A 14,645-nucleotide genomic window follows, 5' to 3' on the forward strand; every position below is an offset into this window, starting at 1 on the left:
TAGATCGGGCTGTCCCTGGCAGGCGTGCCCTGTCCCGTGCCCCTGTCTTATTCCAGCTGACTCCCTTGCATGTCACTGGTATTTGGGAGAAGGCACTCGATGTGTGGGGTCAGCCCCCCCCCCCCCCCCCTGGACAGTCTCCATGCTTTCTGCTTGGTGTGACTCCACACCCATGTGACTCGCCACTGCACCAATCCCATCCGCCTGTACCCGAGCCCAGCCAGTAAAATAACGGCAGAGTGGCTACCTTATAAATGAATGTCAGAGCAGACAGCCGTGGGGGGGGGGGGGGGGGGGGGGGGGGGGCCGGGGCTGCGCTGCTTCTAACATGAAATGACTGTGCTCTATGGACAATGTGCAGGAATAGAATTACTAGCCGCCCAGCCCTGGCTGCCTGTCACTCATTTCAGAGGTGGATCGCTCCCGCCCCCGCTCCCGCCCCCTAGTTTGCACAGCCCAGCGAATCAGGGCTGTGCAAACGAATGAACAATGAATATTCAAAGTGTGGGAGTGACCCACAGGAGCCAGGGGCGGACACAGGAGGCAGGAGCAGAGGGGGGAAGAGTGCAGAATGATGACGTTTCGTTACCAAGCTGGGGTACGAAATTCATAGCCAGGAATGACTGGCCGAACTTCCGGTTTCTGAAAAGTCGGGGATTGCTGCAGATATGACACTGAAGGTGAATTACGTTCTTATATACTTTTTAAACATGTTGCTAATTATAAAAAAAAAAATTGCTCTGGAGTACTCCTTTAAGACGTGGGATTCAATAGCCAGACCGTCAAACTTAGGCCCTGTACACACGATCAGTCAAAACTGATGAAAACGAACTGAAGGTCCGTTTCATCGGTTAACCAATGAAGCTGACTGATGGTCTGCTATGCCTACACACCATCAGTTCAAAAACTGTTCAAGTCCAACGCGGTGACATAAAACACAACGACGTGCAGAGAAAAATGAAGTTCAATGCTTCCAAGCAAGCATCAACTTGATTCTGAGCATGCGCGGGTTTGGAACCGATGCTTTTGCGTACTAACCATCGGTTTTGACCTATCGGTTAGGTGTCCATCGGTTAAATTTTAAAGCAAGTTCTACATTTTTGGACCGAAGGATAACTGACCGATGGGGCCCACACATGGTCGGTTTGGACTGATGAAACTGAACTTCAGTCCGTTTTAGCAAGGCAGTGGTGGTCTTGGAGGTGTGTTTGGTATAATTATCATGTTGGAATACTGCCCTGCAGCCCAGACTCTGAAGGAAGGGGTTCATGCTCTGCTTCAGTATGTCACAGTACATGTTGGCATTCATGGTTCCCTCAATGAACTGGAGCTCCCCAGTGTTGGCAGCACTCATGCAGCCTCAGACAATGACACTCCCATCACCATGCTTGGCTGTAAGACACACTTGTCTTTGTACTCCTCACCTGGTTGCTGCCACACACGCTTGACACTATCTGAACCAGATAAGTTTATCTTGGTCGCATCAGACCACAGGACATGGTTCCAGTAATCCATGTCCTTAGTCTGCTTGTCTTCAGCAAACTGTTTGTCGTCTTTCTTGTGTATCATCTTCTGGGATGACAGCCATGCAGACCAATTTGATGCAGTGTGAGGCGTATGGTCTGAGCACTGGCAGGCTGACCCCCCCAACACTTCAACCTCTGCAGCAATGCTGGCAGCACTCACATGTCTATTTCCCAAAGGCAACCTCTGAATAGGACGCTGATCACATGTACTCAACTTCTTTTTGGTCGACCATGGCGAGGCCTGTTCTGAGTGGAACCTGTCCTGTTAAACGGCTGTATGGTCTTGGCCTCCGTGCTGCAGCTCAGTTTCAGGGTCTTGGCAATATTCTTATGCCCTGTACACACGATCGGTCCATCCGATGAAAACGGTCTGATGGATTTTTCCATCAGTTATCCGATGAAGCTGACTGATGATCAGTCGTGCCTACACACCATCGGTTAAAAAAACGATCGTGTCAGAACGCGGTCACATAAACCACGTACGACGGCACTATAAAGGGGAAGTTCAAATCCAATGGCGCCACCCTTGGGGCTGCTTTAGCTAATTTTGTGTTAGTAAAAGACAATTCGCTCTTTTCTGTCTGTTACAGCGTGATGAATGTGCTATCTCCATAATGAACGCTAGCTTTACCAGAACGAGCGCTCCTGTCCCCTAATTTAGTCTGAGCATGCGTGGATTTTTAACCGATGGACGTGCCTACAGACGATTGTTTTTTTTCTATTGGTTAGTTAACCATCAGATAATTTTAAAACAGGTTCTTATTTTTTTAACCGATGGTTAAAAAAACGATGGGGCCCACACACGATGGGTTAGTCTGATGAAAACGGTCCATCAGCCCGTTTTTCATCAGACAAACTGATCGTGTGTACGCGGCATTATAGCTTAGGCCATGTTTATGTAGAGCAACAATTCTTTTATTCAGATCCTCAGAGAGATCTTTCCCATGAGGTGCCATGTTGAACATCCAATGACCAGTATGAGAGAGTGAGAGTGATAACACCTAATTTAACACACCTGCTCCCCATTCATACCTGAGACTTTGTAACACTAAGGCCCGGTACACACGAGCAAACATGTACGATGAAACCGGTCCGTCGGACCGTTTTCACCGTACATGCCTGCCAGAGGGCTTCTGTACGATGGTTGTACTAACCATCGTACAGAAGTCCGCGCGTAAACAATACGCGGGGCGTGTCCACGTCGTCGCCGCGACGATGACGCGGCGATGACGCGGAGACGTGGGCGGGCCTGCCATTTAAAGGCTTCCACGCATGCGTCGAAGTCATTCGACGCATGCGAGGGACGGCGGGCGCCTGGACATGTACGGTAGGTCTGTACTGACGACCGTACATGTCCGAGAGGGCAGGATTCCAGCGGACGGTTTTAAAACACGTCCAGGAATATTTTCCCGCTGGGAAAAGGCCCGGCGGGCAAATGTTTGCTGGAATTCGGCCCGCTCGCGCCTACACACGACCGAACATGTATGCTGAAACTGGCCCGCGGACCAGTTTCAGCATACATGTTTGGTCGTGTGTACGGGGCCTTAGAAGTGACATGACACCAGGGAGGGAAAATGGCTAATTGGGCCCAATTTGGACATTTTCACTTAGGGGTGTACTCACTTTTGTTGCCAGTAGTTTAGACATTAATGGCTGTATGTTGAGTTATTTTGAGGGGACAGCAAATTTACACTGTTATACAAGCTGTACACTCACTACTTTACATTGTAGCAAAGTATAATTTCTTCAGTGTTTTCACATGAAAAGATATAATAAAACATTTAAAAAAAATGTGAGGGGTGTACTCACTTTTGTGAGATACTGTACATATATGCGGTATTGCTGCAATTGCCAGGAGCAGGAACATTTATTTTGGATTGTTCTTGGGTGGATTGTTATGGTAATAAAAAGATATACAGATACATTTAAAAAAAATAATTGTTTTACTATTTTGTACCAATTTTCCTTTTATAATAAAAAAAAAATCAGGAGATACCGATTATTATTTTCCACCAAGTGAAAGCCCAATTTGTATCAATCATATGGATGCACCAAGTAGTTGTGATGATATGTACAGATTTACTAACACATGTCAAAGTTGCAAAACTGTTCAGATATTTAGATTTGTTTTAGAATGGTTGTAACTAAACACTGACTTGGTTCTAGTAACTGGACCCTAATAATAATAATAATATTCTGTTATGTAGGTGGAAAGTTTATGCAGAAGGTGCCCCTCATTGCATTGATTTAGCCAATGATGATCCACATAATCTGCCTCCTAATGACCAGTACTCCTTCCAGAAGCATGCCAGTTTTGTCTCTGCAACAAATTCCACGTATGTATCAAGCATCTATTGATCTGCAAAGAAATCCCAGACAATATAAAATGAATGTGTCTAATGTGTTAGTAAACCCGCTGCCTCCGATTTGGTATGATAAGGCAATATAACAATATAAATAGATAAATAAATCCTGCCCTTAGGACCAAATGTGTACGCCAAAGGCTGCTGCCCCCCCTAAAAACAATCCCCCTAGGAGGATAGTGAAAAGTGAAAAAAGTGTGGAAAGGGGGTACTGACGCTGCCTACCCCTCTGTACCCCTAATAATAGGTAGGGGAATGGGACTCCTAATAAAGGGTCCTGCAGTAAACTATTAATAGGTGAACTAATACAATGTTCAATGTGCAAAAAATAACATAAATAAATATTAATATCATGATAAGATATATGTGTATATCGATACCAACTCTGCTGTAGGTATGTGCAATATTATAACAACACAATTCCAATAACCATACAGAAAACTATATTATAGTGACAAAGAACCTTAATGACCATAGGTAAAATGTGACACACCCAGTGCAGTGTCAGATACACCCTATGTCAACATAATTGAAATAATAATATATAAAAAACGATGGTATAGAATAAAGTGAAATCAAATAACAAAAAACAGCAACCAGTAACAGTTATATGATGCACCAAATATAAATCACATAGATGAAAAATTGTCCTATGAGGAAACTATGACAAAGTTCTATTGCTTCCAAACAAATGTTTGATAGTTTATATGGTGCAACTTCTTGCAGTGAGGGAGGTGCTCCTATATCACAAATGGTGGATTTGCAGTGGTTCCGGTGTTGCCCCCACAGGGATCCCCACTCACCAGATCCTACTACCCCGCCAGGGTTGTATGGCATATAGTGCAAACTTTCCGGTACTGTGTTACTCCAGGGCTCCCCTTGATAGATCGGGATCGTCCACGATTAAGGATTCCCAGCAACAAGTGATGTGATAATTCCTCTAAGGCTGCCGACTTCTGATGGTTGCGTCATCAGGGGAAGAAAAACCTTCACCACGAGGAGTCCGGATCAACCAAAAGCTGAGTCGGAACCAGGACCGACTTCAAAATGTTTAACACTCACCCGAATTTTCGGAGGGTCCACAATGGCTATAGACACATCCTCCACTAATTCTGAGCCAGAAGCTGCTCTCAGAAAAAGGGCGTCTAAGCAGCCCATGATGGCAAAGCTTCACTGTCCCAGCAAAGCTAGGATAAGTGCGAGCACCCTGGTGAAAACTCTTGGTGCTGACGCTAGATCAAAAGGAAGGGCTACAAATTGACAGTGGACCTCCCCAATCGCGAAGCACAGAATCTTTGTGACTTGCGCAAAATGGGACATGCATGTATGCGTCCTTGATGTCCAAGGACGCCAGAAAGTCCCCCGGATGGAGTGCAGCTACCACCGAACAAATGGATTCCCTGCGGAACTACCCATCGTTCACAAAGGCATTTTAGGCCCTTGAAGCCCAAAAATCTGTTCAGTGGATAGGAAGGAACCATATCTAATACTCCGAAGAGACCACCCCGCCGTCCCACTGATCGGCGAGCAGGGAGATTCACCGATCTGTGAACCTGCAAAGCCGTGCCCCCACCCAAGATACGGCAAGGGGGAGGCTACATACATTGGCGGGATAGGGTGCCGGTGTGTTTGGCTTACGCACCCAGGGACATTTCAGTCCCCCAGTTGGGCCTTTAGTCGGCTCGGGAGGGTCAACCCGCGGGCCATGACTGACGCAAAAATACCGCTTCTGAACGGGGACTGAAGGACCCGGCCCACGGCATGGCTCCTTTCCCCTGGTGGACTGAGGGAGGAGAGTGCTTTCACCCCCAGTGACATCCTTGATAATATCATCCAACTCAGGCGGCGCAAAACCACCGCCGAAACAGAGGCTCTGGACATCAAGGATGCCCTGTGTGGCATCACAGACATATAGAAGGCCCTGGACCAACTGGTCGGCCAGTCTAATAATTTAGGGAGGGAGCTGGTGCTCCTCCACAGTCTGTGCAAAACCCTGCTCATTCAGAGAGTGTCAGAGACACCGAGGTTGCGGCCACAACAGGTCGCAATGCATACCACAGCATGGTAAACATGGAGCGGGTCAGCGCCTCGGACCTCCTATCAGTAAGGTCCCTGAAGGTAGGGGTCCCTTCTATAGGGAGAGCAACAACCTGAGGAGAATTTTTTTTTTAAAACTCTCCTCAAAAGGGGGAAAACCCCAGGCACTGAGGAAGTAAAAAGACTTCTGCGGCATTTCCCATTCCTTATAAATGAACTAGTCAAAGAAAAAATAAGGAAAAGCTTTCACAGAGCGGTCTAATTTGCACAAAAAAGACTGAGCCCTCAGAGGAAACCTCTGCACAGACAGCATAAGGGAGTTCCATACATCGCACTGACAAGTGCTCTACATACATGTCATAGGAGTGTGGGAGGAAACCGGATTAACCAGAGAAAACACACGCAGACATAGGGAGAGAGCATGCAATCTCCAGGCAGTTTGTGTTGGAGTCCAGATTTAAACCCGTGACTCTCTTGGTGCCAGGTGAGGGAGTAAACCACTACACCACCGTCCACGTCTCCATATGAAACAGAACCGGGGGACTTGAGCCACAGCCAGGTCCTGGTCTGATACAGAGCATTCCCCAGGGGATAGCGGGGGAGGGGGCGCTTTGTACCCCCCTTACATCTGCACTCCGCTCCCACCCTGGCAACAAAGGATTCCAGGACTACTGACAAAGTGTCTGTGGGAATCCCAGGTGCAGGAGGACAAGCTGCCACCTCAAGCATGTTCAGGCATGTTTGGGGAAGAGACTGACTCCATTTCAAAAGCTCCCAGGGCCCTATTCAGGCTAGACTGAAAACCCACCCTCTTGCTGCCACCCCCAGGGGACTCACCATCACAGGAGAAGACTGCACAGCACTGCTGCCCGCCCTCAGTACACAGCGTGTATGAGAGGAGGAAAAACCGTGAGGTAAACTGTGAGGCAATTCGTGAGGAGACCTGTGCTGCGCGCCGTAGGGACCAGCACTAGTGCAATAGTAACCTGCGCTATAGCGCAGCTACAACAAAATGACCACCAATGGCATTTTCAATAGTAACTAGAGTTGAGCGAACCCCATTGTAGTCAATGGGACACAGACTTTTAGAAAAAAAAAATGTGCGGAGGTCCCCGCAAATTCATTAACCAGACCCTTCAGGTCTGGTATGGATATTAAGGGGAACCCTGCCGTCAATTAAAAAAAAAAAATGACGTGCGGTTCCCCCTAAATATTCATAACCAGACCCGTTATCTGAGCACGTTGACCTGGCCGGTCGCAGAAAAGAGGGGGGGACAGAGTGCGCCCCCCCCTCTCCTGAACCGCACCAGGCCACATGCCCTCAACATTGGGAGGGTGCTTTGGGGTGCCCCCCAAAGCACCTTGTCCCCATGTTGATAGGGACAAGGGTCTCATCCCCACAACCCTTGCCCGGTGGTTGTGGGGGTATGCGGGCGGGAGGCTTATCAGAATCTGGAAGACCTCTTTAACAAAGGGGACCCCCAGATCCTGACCCCCCTGTGTGAAATGGTAATGGGGTACACTGTACCCTTACCATTTCACAAAGGAAGTGTAAATTCTTGTAAAAAAAAAAAAAAACACACACACACACACCGTAGAATAAAGTCCTTTATTAATAAAAAAAAAAAAGAAAAAACTCCAGGGGTGATAATCCACTCGTTCCCGGCTTCCTGCTCCAACGTTGTCCTGATCCAGCGACGGGTGCTGGTGATCTCCAGCGATGAGAAGATCCATCCATCCAGAGCGCAGCATCGCCGACCTCCTCTCACCGCTGGACACAGCCCAGCGAATGACGCGCTGAAGCTGTGACATTACTTATATAGGGAAGGCAGGGCCACCCGTCATGTGACCCCGCACCCTCTGACGTACCCTCTGCTACGTCACTGGGTAAGCCCAGTCTTCCCTCTTCCTGGGCTTCGCTGGATCAGGACAACGTTGGTGCAGGAAGCCGGGAACGAGTGGATTATCACCGCTGGAGTTTTTTTTTTTTTTATTATTAATAAAGGACTTTATTCTACGGTGTGTGTGTTTTTTTTTTTACAATAATTTACACTTCCTTCGTGAAATGGTAGGGGTACAGTGTACCCCATTACCATTTCACACAGGGGGGGGTCAGGATCTGGGGGTCCCCTTTGTTAAAGGGGTCTTCCAGATTCTGATAAACCTCCCGCCCGCATACCCCCACAACCACCGGGCAAGGGTTGTGGGGATGAGACCCTTGTCCCCATCAACATGGGGACAAGGTGCTTTGGGAGGCACCCCAAAGCACCCTCCCAATGTTGAGGGCATGTGGCCTGGTGCGGTTCAGGAGAGGGGGGGCCGCACTCTGTCCCCCCCTCTTTTCTGCGGCCGGCCAGGTCAACGTGCTCGGATAACGGGTCTGGTTATGGATATTTAGGGGGAACCGCACGTCATTTTTTTTTTTTAAATTGACGGCGGGGTTCCCCTTAATATCCATACCAGACCTAAAGGGTCTGGTTATTGAATTTGCGGGGACCTCCGCACATTTTTTTTTTCCGAACCTGGACCCAAACTTTTTCCAATTATTCGGGTTCGGGTCCGGGTTCGGGAAAAACCCAAAGTCTGTACCGAACCCGAACTTTACAGTTCGGGTTCGCTCAACTCTAATCTATATATATAAAACTCAATGTGTGTATGTATGTATGTTCCAGCATCACGTCCAAACGGCTAAAGATATTAACATGAAACTTGGCACACATGTTACTTATATGTCAGCAACAAACATAGGATAGGTGGTTTAACCCTTACCCACCCCCATTTGCCATGGTCTGGGTTTTCCTTTAAAGTACCATTCAACTCTATATGAAATACATGTTACTTCATAACTTCCAAACGGCTGTAGATATTTCGATAACACTTGGTCACATGTCACTTATATGTCCACTTAAACTATAGGATAGTTAATTTATCCCTTAACTACCCCCATTTGTGAGGGTCTGGGTTTTTGTTTAAAGTCCCATGCAAATCAATGGGCAATGTATGTTCCCACATAACTTATGTAAGCCAGGAGATATTTCAATAATACCTGGTACACATATTACATATATAAAACGAAAAAAAGTGTAATGAAGGCCTACAGAACACCTCCCAGCGCCAACACAGGATATAAGCTGATTAAAATGACCTAATAACAAAAAAAACGCAGATGACAGATGATCTGTATACTACGATAATGGGAGCAGCCGTTTAAAAAATGAAGACATGATAAAAAATGATCACAATTAAAAGAGCATAAATGCACAAATAATACAATCACAAACAGCGCTAGTAGTGACAGTTCTGGTGTAGATGCCCAAGGCACCACTTCTACACTTCAAAAATTGTGTGAAGGAAATAAATCAGTAGAGGCAAAAGTTCCAAAAAGAGTGTGGTCCACTTTAAGAAAGGACAGACAGTAAGCACCTTCCACCCGAACTCCTCAAGAGACACCACGTGGGACAAAATAAGCCCCCTCTGGGGTACGCACTTACCAAAAAGTAAGTAATATAAGGCGATGTATATGTAACTCCAGACTGATAATAATCCTTCAAGCAGGGTAATCAAACACATCTGTGTGGAAGCTCCCAATTAAGCCAAAAAAAGACAAAAACAGTGCCATAGCATAATTCCGTTTTTAATGGATTAAAGATATTAATAGCCCACAGATGTAAAAAACCCCTTCAAACAAACGTCGTACTGGTCCTGCTTCAGTCTCAGAGAGACTAACAACTTCTGGTTCCAGCCGAGCTAGAACCAGAAGTTGTTAGTCTCTCTGAGACTGAAGCAGGACCAGTATGACGCTTCACCTATCATACAGGAGTTGGTGATTATGCGCTTGTTAATCATTTATATTGTACGTTTAATGTTTGAAGGGGTTTTTTACATCTGTGGGCTATTAATATCTTTAATCCATTAAAAATGGAATTATGCTATGGCACTGTTTTTGTCTTTTTTTGGCTTAATTGGGAGCTTCCACACAGATGTGTTTGATTACCCTGCTTGAAGGATTATTATCAGTCTGGAGTTACATATACATCGCCTTATATTACTTACTTTTTGGTAAGTGCGTACCCCAGAGGGGGCTTATTTTGTCCCACGTGGTGTTTCTTGAGGAGTTCGGGTGGAAGGTGCTTACTGTCTGTCCTTTCTTAAAGTGGACCACACTCTTTTTGGAACTTTTGCCTCTACTGATTTATTTCCTTCACGCAATTTTTGAAGTGTAGAAGTGGTGCCTTGGGCATCTACACCAGAACTGTCACTACTAGCGCTGTTTGTGATTGTATTATTTGTGCATTTATGCTCTTTTAATTGTGATCATTTTTTATCATATTACATATATGCCAAATAAAAATATATGACAGTTAAATTAACCCTTACCTACACCCTTATATAAAAGATGGGTATATTTATATTACTATGATTTTCCTCCCCAAAAGGTTAAGATAGGAAGACCGGGCAACGCCGGGTATTCAGCTAGTAGTAACTAAAAATCATCCAGAAAATGGCGACAGCCCTGCAAAAATTGCGGCAAAACGTAGCATTTTCAACAGTGAAAGCTAAACAGTGTCCAAACTCCTCTTTGAAAAAGACCCCAGCAGAAAAAAGAAACAGAGGCCAGACGTACCGCAGTCCCCTCAGTAAGGTGCCTCCCCCCCCTCCCGACAGCAGTCATGTAATGTAGCAGAGGGAAAAGGAGCAGGGAAGGGAGGATAGGAGGACCCCCAAACCCCAGGAATGCCCAGCCGTACCAACCCACCGAAGTGGGAGGGACTGTACTTACCTGTCCAAGCAAGGACTCACTGACGCGTTCCTGACAGGCCTACAACCGCAATGGAGGTAGCTGTTGGCCCGGTCCACTGTGTGTGAGACAACACCACAGCCCAGTCATGTATGGACCTCGGAACAAAGCTTACCGGCCACCCCAGGAGTCATGGGGTATGTCGTGGCAGACCCAGCCTCTTTTGCAAAGGTGTGCTCACTCTCGCTGGCCGGACTGAGTAGACTACAAGGATTTTCTATATCCAGTCTGTCTCTCAGCTGACAGTTGATAGGAAAAGAAAGACAGGAAAAGCGCCTCTAAGTTATCTGGTTTAATTGTAATAACAGGTGCAGGTATCCAACACTTACATTTAAGATAACAGGAGCAAGGATTGAAGTGGTGGTAGTCAGATGGAGCCGGTCTGTGCCTGCAATCTGTGAGAATCTCCGCTCAGAAGCCGGGGGAGCCGAGTCTGCAGTCGTATGAGAGCGTTGTTAGACAAGCCGCTCGTCTGCTGGGTGGTGACGTCAGTGGGACGGTGGCTGACGAGGATCACAAAGGGTATCACAACTTTGTCAAAGTTGTGATACCCTTTGTGACCCTTTGGAGGGGAGAGTAGGAAGATGTTCCAGTCTCCCTGCAGCAAGGGCAAGATGGATGAGACTGCCACTATCTGAGCAGTGTTACCCCCCCAATCTCAGACGTCAAGCTCCAGTCAGGACCGATCCTAGGGTCATATGTGCCTGGGTGCAGAAATATTTCTGGCGCCCCTACAAGGGCGTGGTCACCTTACTAACTCCTCCCCCTTTACAAATGTTTCTATGGCAACGATTCAAACACAGAGATGCTCCCCTAAGGAGTCATTGTTGCCCTGGGATCCTCCCACGATCTCTTAACAATAAACAAAATACAGGAAGAGAAGCAGAGTACTCTTGGACCTGGAGGGGGGTCTCTCTAATGGACACAGAGAGGGCCTCTGTTAGAGAGTCTGTTTAGAAAGAGCCCCAGACATACTACAGGAGATGGTCAGAGACTTCCAACATGATACAAGAGATGGTCAGAGACTGCAGACATGGTACAAGAGATCAATGCAGCCTCACCAGTGCCCACCAAATGCAGCCTACCAGTGCCCACCAAATGCAGCCTACTAGTGCCCACCAAATGCAGCCTACCAGTGCCCACCAAATACAGCCTACCAGTGCCCACCAATTGTAGCCTACCAGTGCCCACCAATTGCAGTCTTATTAGTGCCCACCAAATGCAGCCTACCAGTGCCCACCAAATGCAGCCTACCAGTGCCCCGCCAAATGCAGCCTACCAGTGCCCGCCAAATGCAGCCTAACATTGCTCACCAATTGTAGCCTACCAGTGCTCACCAATTGCTCACCAAAAGTCTTATTAGTGCCCACCAAATGCAGCCTACCATTGCTGACCAAGTGTAGCCTACCAGTGCCCATCAAATGCAGCCTCACTGGTGCCCATCAATGCAGCCTCACCAGTGCCCATCAATGCAGCCTCACCGGTGCCCATTAATGCAGCCTCACCAGTGCCCATCAATGCTGCCTCAATGGTGCCCATCAATGCAGCCTCACCGGTGCCCATCAATGCAGCCTCACCGGTGCCCATTAATGCAGCCTCACCGGTGCAGCTTATCAGTGGATAACAGTGAGGTCTCATCAGTGCCTATCAGTGTAGCATATCAGTGCTGCCTTATCAGTGCAGCTTAAGGCTACTTTCACACTGAGGCACTTTGCAGCTGCTATAGCGCTAAAAATAGCGGCTGCAAAGCTGGCAGGATGGTAAAAAAAGGCCTGCAAGCCGCGTCTTTGAGACACTGTAAGAGCGGTGTATACACCGCTCCTACATCTCCACTGGCCATTGGAATCAATAGGCAGCGCTGCCAGGGTGGTTTTAACCCTTTTTTGGCCGCTAGTGGGAGTTAAAAGTGCCCTGCTAGTGGCCGAATAGCACCGCAAAAAACGTCAGTAAAGCGCCACTAAAAATAGCAGCGCTTTACCGCTGATGCCTCAGTGTGAAAGTAGCCTTAGAGTGCCACCTAATCAGTGACAATGAGTGCAGCCTCAACCTCCTTAATGAGTTTGCATTGATTTCAGCATGCATTGCATGGAACACTTTGCACATGCTGAAATCAATGCAAACTCATTAAACAGACCACATTAATTGAAAGTTCATTAATATGCAGATCATGCTATTGCAATAAAGTGATCCATGCATGCAAACTCATTAAACACCTTCAGTGAAAGTTCATGTACTGCAAAGTTTGCAAAACATGAACTTTCACTGAAGAGAGACTGTTTAATGAGTTTGCATGCATGGATCACTTTATTGCAATAGCATGATCTGCATATCATAAGAGTATTTTATTAAAGCGGAGGTTCACCCATAGCCAACACCTTTTCCCCTTAGCTTCATGCTCGTTTTGTCTAGGGGAATCGGCAATTTGTTTCAAAATATGATCTGTACTTACCCGTTTTCGAGATGCATCTTCTCCGCCGCTTCCGGGTATGGGCTGCGGGACTGGGCGTTCCTTCTTGATTGACAGTCTTCCGAGAGGCTTCCGACGGTCGCATCCATCGCGTCACGATTTTCCGAAAGAAGCCAAACGTCGGTGCGCAGGCGCAGTATAGAGCCGCACCGACATTCGGCTTCTATCATCTACGAGTGACGCGATGGATGCGACCGTCAGAAGCCTCTCGGAAGACTGTCAATCAAGAAGGAACGCCCGCTCCCGAAGACCCATACCCGGAAGCGACGGAGATGATGCATCTCGAAAACGGGTAAGTACGGATCATATTTTAAAACAAATAGCCGATTCCCCTAGACAAAACGAGCATGAAGCTAGGGGGAAAATAGAAAAAAAAAAGAATTGGGTGAACTCCCGCTTTAAATTGTACCTGCTCTCCTTAGCAGGGGGTTCCCCTCGTGCTTCTCTCTCCTCGTCCCCCTCATGTCATCAGACAGCCCCCCCCAAGAGAGCATGCAGTCATGAACAGCCAGACACATGAAGGGGGTGGGCGGAGCTTTAGTCTCCGCCTCCGCCAGTCTAAATTGTAATCCACCATGTCAGTCATCATCATCGGCCACTTATGGAGAGTGCTCCGTACTACCCCCCCGCCCCCGTCCCCCCCGGCCAAGCACGCCGCCGCCGCAAATACACAATAAAGATACGCACGGCACAATACACACAAGTACCGCTACAGCAAGCCCGGCCGGCCGCCGCACTGCACAGTCTGAAAAAAAAAAGTAAAACAAGTAGAGGCAGCGCCGCGGCCGTTTTATCAATAAGGTAGGCAGTCCCCCCTCCCAGCCCAGTCCGCCCCTAAACTTAAAGTGATCACGGCGCCCTCGCCACTCCTTCAGGACGAAAAACATCGGCGCTCACCACCAGGGCAGCTGCTGCGGGAAAAGCACAATCATGATTCGTTGGCAACACACTCTGGACCAACAGTGCTCCTGATGCTTTGGCGCCCCCTCCCCTCTGGCGTCTGGGTGCAGTGCACCCTGTGCACCCCGTCTCGGATCGGCCCTGGCTCCAGTCCCCGCTGGGCACAGACTGTTGTACTTACATGGACTCCAGCGCTGCAAAGAGAACAAAGTCTGTTAGAGGTCTGCTAAAAGCTATTCCACCATTCCCCTTTTGCCCCAGTGTCCTCTGAGAACTGTGGGGCCAGGGCCCATGGGTCTCATTCCATAGATGATGTCCTGGACTATAATTTTCATGATCCTCAGTGTTCTGTATAGAAGTCCATAGACCATAGCTCTCCCCATTCTGACTGAAGGGAAAACAACATTGCATTGCAGTAGAATTATAAAGTAAAACTGGCTGTAAAGTGGACTATTTGGTTGATTTACTAAATCTGGTGCAGCTGTGCATGGTAGCCAATCAGCTTCTAACCTGAGCTTGTTCAATTAAGCTTTGGCAATAAAACCTGGAAGCTG

General features: G+C 47.6%; 1 protein-coding gene across 1 annotated transcript in view; it reads left to right on the forward strand.

The window, feature by feature from the left end:
- Positions 1 to 14,645, forward strand: part of LOC120928225 (hydroperoxide isomerase ALOXE3-like) — a 347,315-nt gene that overhangs the window by 41,366 nt on the left and 291,304 nt on the right. The window contains exon 4 of the mRNA XM_040339332.1: positions 3,734 to 3,862. Within this exon, the coding sequence (XP_040195266.1) occupies positions 3,734 to 3,862 (129 nt within the window). The remainder of the gene's footprint in view (positions 1 to 3,733; positions 3,863 to 14,645) is intronic.

The sequence above is a fragment of the Rana temporaria genome, chromosome 2, assembly GCF_905171775.1.
Source record: "Rana temporaria chromosome 2, aRanTem1.1, whole genome shotgun sequence".
Taxonomy (NCBI): Eukaryota; Metazoa; Chordata; class Amphibia; order Anura; family Ranidae; genus Rana; species Rana temporaria.